General features: G+C 41.8%; 1 protein-coding gene across 1 annotated transcript in view; it reads left to right on the forward strand.

Moving 5' to 3' along the window:
• The window catches only part of SHROOM2 (shroom family member 2), a 184,564-nt gene that overhangs the window by 62,689 nt on the left and 104,479 nt on the right, over positions 1 to 17,396 (forward strand). Inside the window, exon 2 of the mRNA XM_077807159.1 lies at positions 12,757 to 12,908. Within this exon, the coding sequence (XP_077663285.1) occupies positions 12,757 to 12,908 (152 nt within the window). The remainder of the gene's footprint in view (positions 1 to 12,756; positions 12,909 to 17,396) is intronic.

Consider the following 17,396-nt stretch of genomic DNA (forward strand, 5'->3'; position numbering starts at 1 on the left):
CTGTGCAGATCTGAGATCCTGGGCTCTCAGCCCCCAACACTGCACCTCTTAAGTCAGTGGGGGAAGTGTTCCTGGTGACCACGCGTATCACTGACAGACGAAGGGTAGTGTGGACATGAAAACTGCAGTAATTACGTGGTCACCTTGAGTTTATAGTGTAGACTTGGTTTTCCAGTGGCTTCCTGTATTATCTGCTAATGATTTCAAATGTTGCTTTTCAGAAAGATAGCCTACACCCGTAGTAGGCTTTCCGATGAAGTGAGCTGTAGCTCACGAAAGCTCATGCTCAAATAAATTGGTTAGTCTCTAAGGTGCCACAAATACTCCTTTTCTTTTTGCGAATACAGACTAACATGGCTGTTACTCTGAAAAAAGTACCCTCAGTAATCAAAACTTCTCATTCATTTCCCATATGAGTTCTGCTGGGAAGTGTTGCTTTCTATGTGTACTTTCAGATTGCTTAAAATGGGTAGAGTTTTGTTTTTAATAAAATGTTTTAATATTATCTAGCACTTCTATCATGCTTTCCATCTGAGGATCTCAGAGTTCTTTACAAACACTTTGTGAACAAGTTTAATGAAAAGTTACACTTTTTTTCTTTTTAGTATTAAAGAACAACAACCCCCCCGCCACACCCAGTGATTGCTTTGAGTTGATTTCAGTAATTTCGTTTAGTTATTGAATATTTTAGCAATGATGGTTGGTCTGTATTATATACGTTACTGTCCAGGGCAGGCTGGCAAGATGTAACAGTATTTCCTTGGGATGGACAGGAAGACCGATAACCCAGTGATGTGGAAATGTATAATAACTGTTGAGTATAACTTTGAACCTTGAGATCATTGAGATTATTTTATATTAGATCTAATATATTTTCTTTCAGGTTTCTTGAAAAAGAGTTGAAACAATTTGTATTTTATCTTAGAACCCTCCTTCTTTTTGACTCTGTTCTTAGCAGCAGCCATAATACCACAATGTAACATAAATGTAGACCTACCCCATCGTAAAAAGCTTAGTTGATATTAACTGCTACAAGAAGTAATCACACGTCTGAAATGATCCTCAGACTTGGCAGGTGGAACTATTAAGAAGGTAGATAAATTTTTAATTATGTGTTTTGGGATAAAAGTCTTGTAAGAGTCCCCTGAAGCAATTTCTTGCATGGCACAAGTATATAACTTCCTTTTTATTCAGGAATATTTGAACAGCCCTGACTGGGATGATTTAGTTGGTGTTAGTCCTGCTTTGAGCAGGGGTTGGACTAGATGACTCCCTGAGGTCTCTTCCAACCCTAATCTTCTATGATTCTATCATTAGTTGGAAGGAAAATTTAAAGGTATCATGTAAAACAGGCTTGAAATATCCACCAACTCATGATGAGCAGGAATCTCTCTTGGGCAAATACTACCAGCTTCTGCAGAATCAATATTTAAAGTTTTCAGTTAAAGAAAGAGTTTCTAGTTCTTGTGGTTGTGAATGTAACTTTCCAAATGTGAAGTGAAGATTATGTTTAGACAAGAGTGTAAATAATGCAGTAATGTCTGCCTAAATTTGCTGATGGTTCAAGTGCCTTTCCTGATGCTCAGGCTCTTTCCCAAGTAGCAGCAGAGTGTGAGTGCGCAAGAATGGATGATGCTGAGCGAATAGGTAGTTACTGAATATTTTTTTACCTTCATTGTTCAGTGTGTACTTATGTACTGAACATAGAATTATAAATTTCCTCATTTTGAGTGCAGTAATTTGCTTTTTTATTTTCATTTTTTATGTTAAAGGAAAAGCTTGCAAATTGAAAAAAACCAGAAGTTCCATCATGTGGCATTATACAGAAATCCATGAGTCATCAGCAGAGTTGGAACCTTTAGACCTACCACACAGACCTTTGCACTTGTGCTAAAGGAATAGGTGATAGAGGATGACAACATACTGCTGCTGTGTGAACCAGCCGCTAGAAGAGGTGAAATCCACATTTTGTCAGTGGGCAGGGCTGGCCTTAGGGAAAATAGCACCCTGGGCAAACTTGTATTTTGGGGCCCCTCGCCTCAGCTACCTTCCCAGGCTCCCCACTCCACGCCCATTGCTCCAGTCCCTGCTGCCTCTCACCCCCCACTCCCATTGCCCCAAACTCCTATCCATGACCTCACACACCAGGCCCACCCTGCTTCTTGTCTCTTAACCACAGCACCACCCTCACCACGTCATCCACCTGTAGGACCGATCTTGCCCTGCAGTGACTCACATCTGGATGCTATGGTCATAGGCATCATAGGAAACCCCACAGCAGTCACTTTGACTCCCCCAGCCAGTGCTGCAGGGAACCTGCGTCTGGTTGTTGAGCAGGACAGCCAAGATAATGTAGCAAGCAGTCTGCTGCACTCTGAAAGGTTGAGTAGGCTCTGGGGCAGAGTTGTACCTCTCCTGTACCTCCCAACCTCTCCCACTCAGCATGGCATCCAGCTTCTCTGCTAGAGACCCAGAGGGTTGGCAGCCCAAGGGGAGGTGCAGTGACAGGAGTGCACCACAGGTCTGTGGTGGCAGGCGTGCATGGTGACCTGAGAGCCCCGGAAAGTGGGGACGGAACCAAAGGTGTGTGTGTGTGTGTATATAGAATCACATTTGTGTAGGGATACTGGGGTTGGGGTGGAGAGGAGAGGAAAGAGTGATGACATGGGGGTTCCAGAAGAGCAGATCTCTCCCCACCCCAATACTGAGCATCCCCAATATTCAAGTGCCCCTCCCCAGTCCCACGGAAGGTGGGTTATTAGGTGAGAGGGAGGTTAAAATGCTCCAGCACACTGAAAATAGCTAGGGTGGGTGGTGATGGTGGAAAGTTCACTCTTGAAATATCCCAACCCCCTGCACTAACACCTCCCTTTGGGATGAGTAAGAAAAAGGAGGAGCCCTTGACAACTGGAGAGCATGGGGAACTGTGGGGTCAGTGTGGCATGCAGGAGCCGGACCTTGAAGACATGAAGGACACCCTAAGAACTGTGAGAATGGGGGACCCTGAGAACTGGGAGGCTGGGACCTCCTGGGACCTATGTGGCCATGGAGGGGTCCCCAGGGGGCTGGGGACACCAGGGGGGTCCTCTGGAAGCTGGGAGCACAGGGAGGGATTCCCTGGAAACTGGGGGCATGGGGGTCAGGACCCCCCTAAGACTTATTGATCTCTTCTTTGCCCTGGAATTTTAGTTCCCCTCCCAACCTGGAAGAGGCTGGCAACTTCCAGCTCCCATTGGCTGGCCGAGATGCCCCACTCACTTTCCATTGGGTGGCATAGCTTTCGTTCAGGCTGCCCATTGAAAGAGGAATGGCAGGGCTGGGACAGTCTGTGAGGGAGGGGAAGAGACAACTCCCAGTCACAGAATGCGGAGTGCAGAGGCGGGACTAGGAGCCGGGCTGGGAGGGACACCATGTGGGGTGGTGAGCAATGGGGCCTCTGGTCAGGAGCAGGGAAACGGTGTTCCTACCGCATTGGGCTGCAACCTCAGGCAGCGAGGGGAAGCCTGAGCCCATGACCTCTGCACCACGGCGCCCCCTGGCTACGATGCCTTGGGCAAGGGCCCAGACTGCCCTGCCCTAAGGCCGGCCCTGTCAGTGGGTTTCAAAGCTATTTGCTCACAGCAAAGGAATGTTGTGAGTTGGGATCCCAAGCTTCAATTCGAGCTTCTGGGGTAGGGCTGGGGGTAGGGGAGTGTGGTCCTTCCACCCTGGTCCTCAACAAGCTTGACTCCCTTCTGTTCCTCTGACCTGTCCCAGTCCTCTTCACCTTCCTTGCCAAGTCTCCAACACTCAAGCCCTACCCTCTCTACATTTCAGGTAGTCTGCAGCCTTCTCCAGCAGTGAGGCATTGAGAACACAGACAAGACAGTCTCCCTGTTTTCAGTTCTGGTGCCCAGGAGACAGGAGGAGCAATTAGATGCTCCTGCAACCCTGAAATTGAGCATTCTCAGTTGTTCTGTGGATGCACAGGCAGTCCAGTTGGCATGTGGGGGGTATGAGGGGATGGAACATGCTCAGTGCAGATGGAATCTTTGGAGAATTTAGCTGCCAAACTCTATAAGTCTCTTCCACACATGTGGAAACTGATATTTTTTTCACAAGGTTTATAACTTGGGCAGATATTTGATGATGGCAAAAGGTACATCCACACTTTTCTGTAAATTTTTATGTCCATGCTTCAAACTCTGGAGGTGCTATAGTGAAACAGCTGTAATAATTTCTGAATGCGAGCAAAACAACATATTTTTCCTAATGTGTCTGAATGGCAGTGCTGTTTTACTAAAACTTGTTTTAAATTTTAATAAAGAAAATCGGCCTGAGGCAGTAGCCTGGCAGGGGAAATTTGAGCCTGAGTGGTTAAAATTTGGCAAAGGGTGTGTCTATACAGCAAAGAAAAACCTGCAGCTGTCCCGTACTAGCTGACTTGGGCTTGGTCTGTGGGACTTTTTCATTGCTATGTAAATTTCCAAGCTTGGGCTGCAGCCTGGGCTCTGGGACACTGTGGAGTGGGAGGAACATAATGAAAAGTATTAGGCAACATTCACTGTAGGTGCTGGTACCCATGCTGACTATAGTAATTTTTGTAATACTGCAATTTGATGTGAAACCGTCCCATGATTTTTGTATGTCGCCTGTTGATGTAGATCATTAATTCCTTGGGGCAGGGATCATCTCACATTTAAATATCTTAAATTATTTTAGTTTATCCTCCTGAATTTGCAAAGTGTTCATAATACTCTTACTTAAATGATCTAGGCAAACAGGGCTACATTAAACAAACTGCTGTCTGGTACAAACAGTTACTGGTGGTTACATTGTAAAAAGTCATCTCATATCATAACAGCGACATTGATCTGTACATTGTGTTAGAATAAAATATTAGTTGTACGTTTTAACCTTAAAGAGCAGAAATTGGACTGTTTTATACCAGACTTTTGAAATTCCTGCTTCTGGTTTGAGGAACTGGTTTGAGTTTGAGTTTCAGCCTTGAGTCTGTTTGTAGAGCTGTGAAAAGTCCCACATGAAAATGTAATGTTATAATATAAATGGTGGCAGGCCTTTAATCGTAACAGGAAAGGCACAATTATAAACATTAGGTAAATATGTAAAGAGCTGTGTTAAAGAGGCATATAGAATGAAAGCTTTTCAAAATATGATTTTTAACACTAAGAAATTGTTAAGCTAATGCCCAAATGCTTAAAGATGACAAGCTATTTGAGAGAAAGGAGAACCCATGACATACTCCAGGAATAGGAGATGGTCTCTTCCTTCATTTTTTCCCCCATATTGATTTGTAAAGACATTGGTTGGTACCAAAGCCCGTTTCCATCCAAATTAGAATTTGGGGTGTCTGGATCTGAATTTGAATTTGCTCTCTACACGATCATGATGGACATTTTATGAGAGCAGTTCTACACAGATCTTTATCCCCATCCTGTGGTTCTCGGGAGGTTGGGGTGGAGGTGGGGAGGGAGCGGGAGTGTCTCAGGGATCCACCACCTCCAGTGCCTTTTGAGGAGGAGGTCTGCTGGGTCAACTTGTTCAAGATAGTTTATAAGGATATTAGGGAAAGGTTCAGTGGAGTAGGTGGATGGACTGGACACAGGGCATTGTATTAAAATAGAAGTTGGAACTCTGTCTTCACTGCAATTGCCTGTGACTATTGCCACAAGTACTGCGAGCAGCACTGAGTGATCAACTGGCTGATAACACTGGTGAGGCCAACTTGCACCATTTATGTACTCAAACCACATGCCTGTCTTACACATTTCTCTCCTCTCTCCACTAAATAATCCTCTTTCCATCCTATTGCAATGGAATGAATGTCCAGTCTGAAGAACTGGAAAGGAAGAATGGTCCAGTGGTTAGGGCGCTAGCCTGATACTTCAGAGACCTGTCTTTGATTCCCTGCTCTGCCGGACTTCCTGTGTGACCTTGGGCACTCAGTCTCTGTTCCTGAGATCTCTGTCTGTAAAATGGGGATAACAGTATTTCCTTACCTTACAGGGGTGTTGTGAGGATATTGAAGACCGAGACAGTTGGATACTAAGTTAGTGCCATATAGGTACATAAATAGAATTTGAACAGTGACACTAATTTACCACAAACACATCGTCTTCTGACTAACTTACTGTAATTTACACCACCACTAGTCTCTCCTGCATTTGACTTGTAGACTTCACTGTTAGAGGTACCTATTTACAACCAAATCTGGGTGTAACCCAGACTGTGTATTCAGTGCATATCAGTGTGCAGTAACAGGATGTGGAATTGTTATGGTATAATAGGCCTAATAAACTCATACTAAGCTTTAATTATAAAGGATTTTTTCTCCTCATTCTGCATTGCATTGAGTCAATCAGTGTGTCACTGCTTCATTTCACTTGTCTATCTCCAGAGATTTCGTTCGGTGTTTTTTTTCTTTGATTCGCTGACTTTTTTAGTGTCACTGTACTATGAGCATTTAATGGATTTTTACAGATAATCAACATACCAGCCAACACAAAGCTATTTTTTGTTTGGGTGATAAAGCATATTTTTATTCATGGGGTCACTGCTGATAACAGAGTCCTGGTAAATGGGGCTATTTTCCCTGTGTTTTTCTGTTTCACTCTCCCCTCTCCCAAAGAAAGGACTCTCCAAGGACAAGAGGCTGATACAATGTTGTTCTAAACGAAACTAGATAGTGTGTGATGCTGCACTTCCCCATCCTGCATCCTGCTTGTTTATACAGGTGTTTCTACAAGAATGTGGGTATTTAAAGTTAACCAATGAAAGCTGATAAAAACAGTAGTTAAGGGTCACATTCTAGGATTCTTGCATCTCTGTCAAGCTTCATCAATTTAAATGTCCACATGATCAGCTTCTTCCTTTTCCCTTATGTGTTACTAACTTGGGATATAGGTTTGAGAGTATCCTTTGAATATGTGGTACATCTTACTGTGAATATTCCTTTGTGTGGAGTGGGATGATGGTCTCCAAAGAAGGAGAAATACAAAGTACTTACCATCCTGTAACATACACACGTTGCCTATGCTTAGTTTGTTCCTTTGCCTGATGCTTCCTGAAATTAATTGTAGCATCTCTTTCCATAGGAACAGACAGTATATCAGAGTTCAGACAATATTTTTAATGAGAGAACTTTGAGAGAGTTTTCATATCCTCCACCCATATTCCATTCTCCATAGTAAAGTTTTTTGGGTGACATTGGGGGAGATGCATTTTTGGAAGATTTTTTTTTTTTTTACGTCTGTTGCCAGGACAATTTGCTCTTGACTATTTGCATTTGTCTCTTAGGCCTGGACTGCACACACAGTTTGTATTGGTATTAGTGTGTCAGTTAGGGTGTGACTCTTTGTTTTGTTTTGTTTTTTACTCTATACCGCTATACCAATACAGCCCTTAGGGTGGATACAGTTATACAGGTATAAAGCACCTACCAGTATAGGAATAGATAAACCACTATAAAGCACTTTTACTGATATAACTGCATCCAAATTAAGAGGGTTTGATGTTTTAAGTCTTTTTTTAATTTATAGCAAAATACAGATACCAGTTGCCTTACCTGGCCCTCTTCTCTGTCTCATTGAAAAACTTGCAAGTGCACAATATTTGGAGGAATATTAAATTCCTGTGTATGGCTGAGGGTTGAGAAAGGGGTTTTTATAATAGGAGTCTGCATCTCTACCTGTTCTCATCTTGTTTCACACTGTGTCGTGGCTGTTGGCTGATTGTAGACCGATATGGCATTAAATCTTGCCATGTTTTTGTTGGCTATTCTTGCCAGATCCAATCGTATAGCCTCCCGCTGACTTTTTTTTTTAAGGCTTCTTGTCCAATATTTACCTTGTTTGAAATTCAAATATGAATATCAAGCTCAATTTCTAGGATAAATAACATTTTATGTGGCGGGGAGGGGAGGTGTGTAGGGTTTAAAATTTGGATCTAAATACATAGCATTTCATCATTTCTAAACTTTCTGCTGGGTTTGCTTGCCCCACTTGCCCTGTTCCTCCTTGAGGAAATCTTCTTCCAAGTCTGATAAACACAAACTCATCTGTGCCTATTGCTGATGCTCAACTATGACAGTAATGCTGCTCGCTCTGATAGATTCTTTTAGAGGAATGAACAAAAGTAGGGTCTTTGGTGGTACAAATAAAATATACAATTTAACTCTCTAAATGTGTGAATGAAACAAATGGAGAGGACCTGCTCTCTGACTAGGTTTTGGGCAGATGTTCAAAGTGACCTGAGCCAGATTCCTGTCTCTCTTCTAGTGAGAATGCAAAACAAAAAGAAACACCATGTTCAGAACTGTGTGTAAATCAGAAATGGTTCCAGCCACCTCTTTGTCCTGATGTTCCTTGTATTTATCAGGATGTGTATGGAGAAACTTTTTTTTGTGTGAATACATTTTTTGCATGTGTGTGTGTATTTGCGGTATGAGAAAAAATTGCACAATAGTTTTCACAAGGGTATTTGGCAGTGCTGAGAGAGTTCTAAATTTGTCTGTTGGGTGGGTAGGGTTGTAGTTCCAACAACAGGCTGATATAGCTGAGAGTACATCTGGTATATAGATAATATGATGAAAGTAATAAAATCAAAATTCACGACAACAGGGAAATTAGAATGGCAATAGTAGGAGAAAAGGGGTATAATGTTTTTTGCAGATAGCTTCTCCTATGAATTTGTTAGTTATTTTACTTGCATTCAGTTGCTGGTAGAGCCTTTATCTTAGGGAGGTTTACCGTAGAGACTTGTTGGTTTAAAAAAAACAGTTTCTTAGTTAATTAAAATGGATTGTATTTTTCCCCCTAGCAAATACTCATACTTGGACCAGCAAATACATAATTGAAAGGAATTATGTTGTTTATACACACATTCACTGATCTATGTTCAAACCATCAGGGAAAATGTATGCACTAATCCTTTTAGCTCAGAAGGATTGTTACTGTATAAGAATGTATATGTTTTATTCTTTTTATCTGCAACTAATTTAGAAACAACATGTGAAGAGACCCACTTCCAGTATTTGTCCGGGGTGCTTCACCTCAGTCTCATTTTTCAGTTGTGATTAATCTTGTTTTGGACGTGCCCATGAGTCTCTTTGGAAGGCTTACACTATGTGGAATGTGCAGTTCCCCTGCTGAAATAAAAACTCAGAGGGGGTAACTGAATACTCTCTTCAGTCAGTGTATTTCCAGCTCGAAGAAAAAACAAATAGCTTTGCTGAGAACAATGAAAATTCCTTGAAACCCTAGGAGACGGGACTTAAAAAGTGACACTGTCAAGGTCTTAAGGTTCAGACTTTCAAATTGCTTATAACCCAGTGGCACAAAGTCTTTCCAGCCCTCAGGGCTTAACCAGTACCTTGCCAGGAGTTTAAGGGCCACAAGTAGTTTACATGTAAATATGTTGCTTAAAACTCCTCAAACCACAGTAGATTATACCTCTTAATTTTTATTCATCCCGGGTTGACCTCCATCCTCAGCCCCATGGTCTGGTGATTTACCACTGCATTTTGTTAACATTTCCACATGCTCTATGCTCCACCATGCTTCGGGCTTCAAAATCCATATCATTTAAAGTGAAGCATTTAAAGGACTTGAGAGTACTTTTTGGAAGGGTCAAGATTCATGCAACCTCAGGTGCTCATCCCCTCTCTTAGCTTTGATTGACTTGTGACTCTCTTCTGTGGCTGCCTATAAGCAACTATGTATTTCCATCCCTGACTCCTTGATCTCTTAACCTGTTCACTCGCATGGAAGTGTGATTTCCATCTCTATTCCCTTGCTCTCCACTCCACCATACAACTGAAGTGGGATTTTAAATTTTTAGTGAATCCATGAGATTTGGATAATACCCTGGCAGTTGTGGGTCGTGGATTGTGCATTAATTGTATCTGGATGTGGAAACTTACCTGAATTTTAATTATCTGCATTTTTAAAAAGATATTATTTGAAATCTACTTTACTATTGTTAAGTAATTTTAAAAATAACCATTGTTTTAGAAAGGTCTACAAATACAAAATATTCAGTGCATCATTTTTTACTTAAACATTTTTTGAAGAGACAAGGTGGGATGAGGTATTTTATTGGACCAACTTCTGTTGGTGAAAGAGACAACCTTTTGAGCTACACAGAGCTCTTCTTCAGGTCTGGAAAAAGTACTCCATGTCACAGCTAAATACAAGGGGGAACAGACTGTTTAGCATAAGTAGTTAACACATCTCCTAAGGGACCATTCAACATGACAATCCTCATGTTAACTCTCATCATTCCAAGAACTGTTGCTTTATTTTAACATTTTACTTTCAACTGTATTGTTGAAGCATTGCTTTTTTTAAAAAAAACCTGCAGTTTATAAACAAAGTCTCGAATATCCACTCTTGAACTGTATTGGATCCATATGCCCTCTTTGTTGATTGTATTGTGGAAGATAAGTTGAAATATGTTTTTTTTTTTTTTTTTTTTACTAATTACGTAGTAAATGACTTGGCCTGCTTTTGCATACAGTAGAATGTAAAACATTATTTGTTTATGGTAATACCTGTGATGTGCTAGGCATTTTCCGGAGATTTCAAGAGAGTACAGGCCCTGTGCAGAGGAGCTCATTATCTAAGAACTGGTAGACAAATTATGGAATGAGGAACAGCTAGTATGGAATTTTTATACAAGTCAATTAGATTCTCTGTAGGCAGCACAGCAGAAGCAGGTTTTCAAGAGGGCCTTGAGTGTGGCCAGGTTAGGGGTCTTGCGGATGGACTCGGGACAGTCGTACCATGCATAGGGGACAGTATGAAAGAAGGCCTGGGGATGATTGTGCAAGAAGTAGGCTGGGGAACACCAGAAGAGCAGAAGCTGTTTGGGTTGGGGAGGCATGACACAAAGCATGACAAAGATGGATAAGCAGGGAGGGGGAGGATTTTATATAGAGCTTTGAAGGTGATGACAAGTGTTAAATCTGCTGTAATAGTGGATGGTGAACTAAAGGGGGGAATGACATGATCATGCAAGAACTAGGACTTTAGTGATTGCATTTTGTATGGACTAAAGGGGAGCCAGAGATGATGTGGGATTTTGAGTTGGGATATAAAGAGGACCTGAATGAAAGATTTAGCTTTGAGAATGGAAAGAAAATGGCAGATCTAGGAGTTGAGGAAGAAGTGACAAGATTTGGATACGGTATGTGAGCAGATGAGAGGGAAGAGTCAAAAATTATCCGTAGATTGTAGATGTGAGTGACCAGGGGGATGGTGGTGTGTGTACATAAAAGAGAAAGGAAGAAGTTAAGGAAGCCAAGGGCTTGATTTGCAGAAGAGCTGAGCACCTACAACTACCATTGAAGTTAATGGGAGCTGCCAGTACTCAGCAAATCAAACTCTGGTTTTGTTTTTTAAGATTAACAATATCTATAGTTATTACTAGATTTATCTCTTATGTGTTGACGGAAATTGTCAAATACTAACTCCTCTTACTTTATCTGCCTGTCAATCTGAATATTATGAATAGTTTGAGTAAAATTTGACCAGTAACATTTTCTGTAGTCCAGGAGGGGTGCTAGGAATAGCCCATTGACATATACCGTGAATGGTCACCTTACCTGGGCATGTGATACATTCAATCTTTCCTTACTGGTTCTCACACCTCCCTCTCTCTTCCCGGCCACAACTGCTGTGTAATTCTATCAAGCATTGTAAAATGCTTTTTTTCTTAAAGGAAATACCTTCTTACAACCCTAGACAAACCCTAGAAATTAGTTAAATTAGACATCTGATTAATTAAATTAGTTCATATTTCCCAGACACAACTAGTTTCACAATATTTTGGTTACCACAGCACGTCAAACATCTTTTGGGTGGAATGTAATGGTGATGGTGGTGGTGATATCAGCTAGCTCATCTGGAAATCTAGATTTGAAAGTGTTTGTCCAAGGCTTTTTTGTGCAAGCATGGTTAACTATGTTGGCCAAGCATTGAACAGAGGTGAGGCCGTCAAACTCAAGATCACAGGTACCCTTGGCTTTCACACCAAGGAACACATCTGTACTACAGTGGCATGGCTACAGCTATGCTTTGGTAATGCCATAGTGTAGACACTTCCTACAGCAATGGAAGGGGTTTTTCCATTGATGTAGGCAAGCTACCTTCCTGAGCAGCAATAGCTAGGTCAATGGAAGAATTCTTTCAACCTAGATGCACCTACACTGGGGATAGGTCAGTGTAATTCCAGCGCTCAGAGGTGAGACATTTTCAGGCCCCTGAGTGCCGTAGCTATGTGAAATAAACTTTTCAGGCCCTAGATTTTAGTGTTGCAGCCTTTTGCTCAGGTAGCCCTCTCTTCCCCTCTTTTCTCCAGCCTAGTCTATGCTTCAAAGTTAAATCAATTTACCTAGGTCGCTACCGCTGCTTGGGGAGGTGGATTACTTACCTTGATGATTAAAAACCCTTCCAGTGCTGTAGGAGGTATCTGTGCTATACCGCTGCCACTGCATAGCTGCTGTAGCACCCGTAGTGTAGACATGTCCTCCCTCTCCCTCATCATAATGCTTATTTCTATGTCATTACTTTAGCTCTGAATATTTTTTAACAAGCAAATCATTTGTTTGCATTTTAACCACCTCAATGTATTACTAATTACCCAGTTGTTATGTAGTACCAAAAAACACAATGAATGTTTTTTTCTTTTTTATCCTTTAAAAAAAATGAAGTTATTTGTTCTCAATTCTTCTGGCTTTTTGAATTGCTTTTTCTTCAGATTGAAGAAGGGAGCAAAGCTGCAGCTGTTGACAAGTTACTGGCTGGAGACGAAATTGTCAGCATCAATGACGTGGGCCTCTCTGGGTTCAGACAAGAGGCGATCTGTCTGGTGAAAGGATCACACAAGACTCTGAAGCTTATAGTGAAAAGGTAAGCTCCTGACGGACAGTCAGAGTGCTGGATGCTGCCTGACTCTGCTTTTCAAAGGAAAGAGGCAGACTAAACCTGTTAAAGAGAAGCAGCAATGATTTGCTGTTTTACTTTATTCTCTGCAGGACTCTTTTTAAGGTGTCAGACATTATATGTTGTCTTTTTTTCCCAAAGGGGCACAGAATCTCCATGAGATGAAACGCTGTGCAGGCATCATATGGAAGGGGTGAAGGTCCCAGGGCTTTGGTGTGCTACAAACAGACTTATTTCACAGCTTCAGTCTCTAATTCAGGAAGAAGGGAAGGGAGATGGCAGGCTTGCCCTCGCATTGTGGCAATAATGACTGTTGGGTGCAATAGTTGCACATGTGAATGTGGTTGGGAGAAATTGGTTTTGTGAGGGGCTGGGCAGGAAATGTTTTTTTCATCCCACAAGAATTTTTGAGATTTAAAAAAAATATATTTTCATCCTGAATCGGGATGAAAAGTCAAAATCTGAAAAAATTTCATGAATCAAAAATCTGGAAAAAGAAAATTGACTCAGTTCAATGGAAATGTTTTAGTGTTAGCCCTTTACATATGTACTATACAATAGCTTACATTTTGAAACAGCTTTTTATGTTGCCCCTTAAAATGGACAAAGATGTTTTGACAATTTCAGGAAAATATTGAAACAAGTTTCAAAATGGGAAATCTATCAGAATTGATTTTTTTCCTGCAAACAGTGTCAGATTTGATGAATCAACCTTTTCTGATGAGAGAAAAAAAAAAAACCTTGTCAAAAATACATTGCAAGCTCTTTAGTCGTGTGCATTGCGGATGGTTGTGTTTTAGAAGTGAAAAGTGCATTGGTGTAGCGCCAAAGAGAGTATTGTGGTGATTGGGTGATGCAACACATCAATTTAGATTGGCTTGAATGTGAACGTTGCCTTAAATGGTGATCTTTCCTTTGTGGTGATAGCTTTGATAGGAAATGAAGATGAACAGCCTTTACTTTTAGATTAAAAGGGGCTTTCTTGTGGGGATGGAAGAAATTAGCAGAGCTGATGAATCTATCACCCAAACAGATTGTGCAATAACTTACAATTCTATGAATAACAGGTTCAGGGAGTTCTGCCAAAATTTGTAGAGCACCAGGCCTAATAAATAAAAATAAAAAATTGTCTGGACTATGCTATAAATCATATTGGTCTCCATCAACTTGATCCTGCTCTGGCTACTCTGCTGGAAAAGATTTCTCATTAGAGCAGTGGTTCTCAAACTATGGGTCGGGACCCCAAAGTGGGTTGCAACCCTACTTTAATGGGGGATGCTGGGGCTGGCATTAGACTTGCTGGAGTCTGGAGCCGGAGCCAAAGTCTGAGCCCCACCACTCAGGGCTGAAACCCTTGGGCTTCTGCTTTGGTCCCCCACCCTGGGCAGTGGTGTTTTGGTTTTGGCCCCCATGTGGGGCGGTTAGGCTCGGGAAGGCTCAGGCTTCAGTCCCCCATCCTGGGGTCTTGTCATAATTTTTCTTGTCAGAAGGGGGTTGTGAGGCAATGAAGTTTGAGAACCCCTGCATTACAGTGCATTGCATCAGCCATCTGTGCTCTAGATCAGCGGTTCTCAACTGGGGGTTTGTGGCCCCCCGGGGGACCACGAGCCCTTTCAAGGGGGCTGCGGCACACTGCGACAAAGCCCCAATTGCTGGTACCCCCTGCGGGCAGCAGCGTGTTAACGCCTAGGCCGACAAATTTGCAGAGGCGGCAAATTTATTAAAGCAGCCAGAGGCTGCTTCCCCCGGCGCCGGTTCCCGCCCTCCGCCCCTAGCCCCCCCGTATTCCCCTCTCCCTCCCTGTCCCTATTGGTCCCCTTCCCCAAATCCCTGCCCCGGCCCCGCCTCCTCTCCTGGGCGCACCACATTTTCCCCTCTTCTCCTCCTCCTTCACGAAGCTGTTTCATGCACAAGCACTGGCAGGGAGCGGGGAGAAGCAGGACCCGGCGGCGCGCTCAGGGGCGGAGGCGGAGTCAAAACGGAGGAGAGCTGGGGAGGGGTGGCAATTATTTCAGGGCCTAGGGGCGGCAAAATCTTTAATCCGCCACTGCTTGTGGCGCTGAAGCCAAGGGGCGCAGGGCTGAATCCCAGAGCCCCGAGCCCTGGTGCTTCCTGTAGGGCAGAAGCTCTGAGCCCATGGGCAAAGTTGGGGACATGAAGGGCATTCACAGCCATAGAGCTAGAAACACTATTTTTTTTTTTAAATTAAAGTTGAAATTATGCAGATATCTATTAATCCTCATTGCATGCTTTCTAGCAAAGGGTTCAAAATAGTCAGGGTATGGTGTTTTTTATTTTAAACTAAGGCAAAGTTTTCAGACAATGTCTGCTTTCTCTTATCCTATCCTCATCTCTTTTTTGGAGGGATGGCTACACAATCCCTGGACTTGATCACCTGCAAATTGTATTTCACTGCTTTAGTTTAGTAGACACTGACCCACCAAGAGCATCTTTGTATTGTTGACTGTTTTTTTTTTTTTGTGTTTGCTTACTATGTATCCTTTTCCTGGAGTGTCAGTTTCTCAGACTCTATTTTCTGTGTGTGTCAAAATGACTATTTATTTTAAGCAAACAACTAATGTTCTGTGAACACAAGATGGGAGGCCTTTCAGTTCAGCAACCAAGTGCGGTGTTGGGTCACATTTGTCTCTCTTAAAAATTATATTGTTCCTAATATCTATGGGAGAGAAATTGGAAGGCTAAAATCTGGATTTACATCAGATTTTTTCCTTTGCTTGTTTGTTGTGTGGTGTCAAAGGGTAACTCTTTCTGTAAGGATTAGAGTGAATCAAGGCAGAAAATAACTTTTTTAAAAATTTTCATATAGAGAAACCTTTTTCTAAAATTATATTCTTCTGAAATATAAAATAAGTTCTGTTGATGAAAGTGGGACCAGGCCAGAAAGCATTTGGTCTCTGGCATTTGTGAGCAGTTCACACATCTGAAACTATTGAATCCAAGTCTTATGCTTTCATTCTTCACTTATTTTCCTTATGCAGTAATTCCCAGCATATCTAATGTCTAAGTATTTTGGGACCTAGCAAGCAGTAGGACTTTTACTGTGCATTTTAAAAGTCCAAATCTTGGCTGAGACTTAGATGGAGCCAAGGTTCAAGTGAAAAAGTTTTGCCATGATGTTTAACAGCCTTCATTCACAATCCTAATAAATAACTTTAGTTGTTCTCAGGTCATGGTGTAGTTCTCATTTTGCTACTGTGGGTTAGTAGTGTCGATTAGCTATCATAGAATGATCTGTTCTGCCACTGGTCTTTAAATAATCAAATGTCTGAATGGTTTATAAAAAAGAATGTTGTTGGTATCTAAACAAAACTCTGTTTTGATACAGAATTCTGGCACTAATCTGCAGGCCATCAACATGCTACCCTTGTTTGTTGATTTCTCTTTTGGAAATGCAGCAGGGTTGCGAGCTAGAAGTAGACAAATCAGCTACAAATATTTGACACTGTCGAGCCAGTTCCATAGTACAGTAATGTTTGAAAGTAGTTTACAAACATTGATGATTGAACAAGTGCAATGTTCTTTTGGTCTCGGTTGAATAAGTACCCTGGAGGATACATTTTGCTTAATCAAGTGGGTTTGTTGAAACAAAAAATGTTAATTATGTGCTAGTTATTCAGTGTTATTGTGAATCACTTCTTGTGTTGGTGCCTTTTTTGGAGAACTAGAGAAGAAAATAAAGCACGTATTTCTTACAGGAACTGTTTGATTTCTGTTGGTAAACATGTACACAGTAGTTGGTGTATACACACATGATTAAAATAGCTCAGTACCATGGTACTAAATAAGGGAGTGTGTGTGTATCTATATATAATAAAATATGTGTGTGCAATGTTTAAATGTTATTTCCCTAAATTCCATTCTGGTTATGGGTTTATGACACAGGCTGTCGTTCAGTATATGTCAGAGAAGTGGGTTTTTTAATGCTCTGAATAGTTGTTTTCAGTATAAAGTGGTGAGATTATTATTATAATAACAATAAACTGTCAAATAACTATAGTTTGTAAATCATATTCTCCCAGTTGGACTCTGTTCTTTATCCCCTGTAGGGGAGGGGAACAATAGTGTGACCTCTAAAACATGCCTAGAAACTTACTTTAGTGCAACTACACCGTGTATGTCTCATGTCCTTCAGTATCCATCCTGTATCCCACATCCCCATGCACACAAACATATACATTGTGTAATACCTGGGTATCCATCCCATCCTTTCCCACCTCTCTCAGTTCCCTAGGAACCTGCATCCCTTCCTCTCCTGACCATGAGTTAGATCCAGGGGTAGGAGCAGAAAGGACATCCCCTCCTTGGCTCTCTTTACACACAGTTGCCACATACTGTCACTCAGGTTAATGGGGGTAAGGATGGGTGAGAAACTTTTTCCTGTTCCTGTGACCACTTTCCCTGCTGATCTCTGATTGGCTCTTGGAGCTATCAATG

Source organism: Eretmochelys imbricata, chromosome 1 (assembly GCF_965152235.1).
Source record: "Eretmochelys imbricata isolate rEreImb1 chromosome 1, rEreImb1.hap1, whole genome shotgun sequence".
NCBI lineage: Eukaryota > Metazoa > Chordata > Testudines > Cheloniidae > Eretmochelys > Eretmochelys imbricata.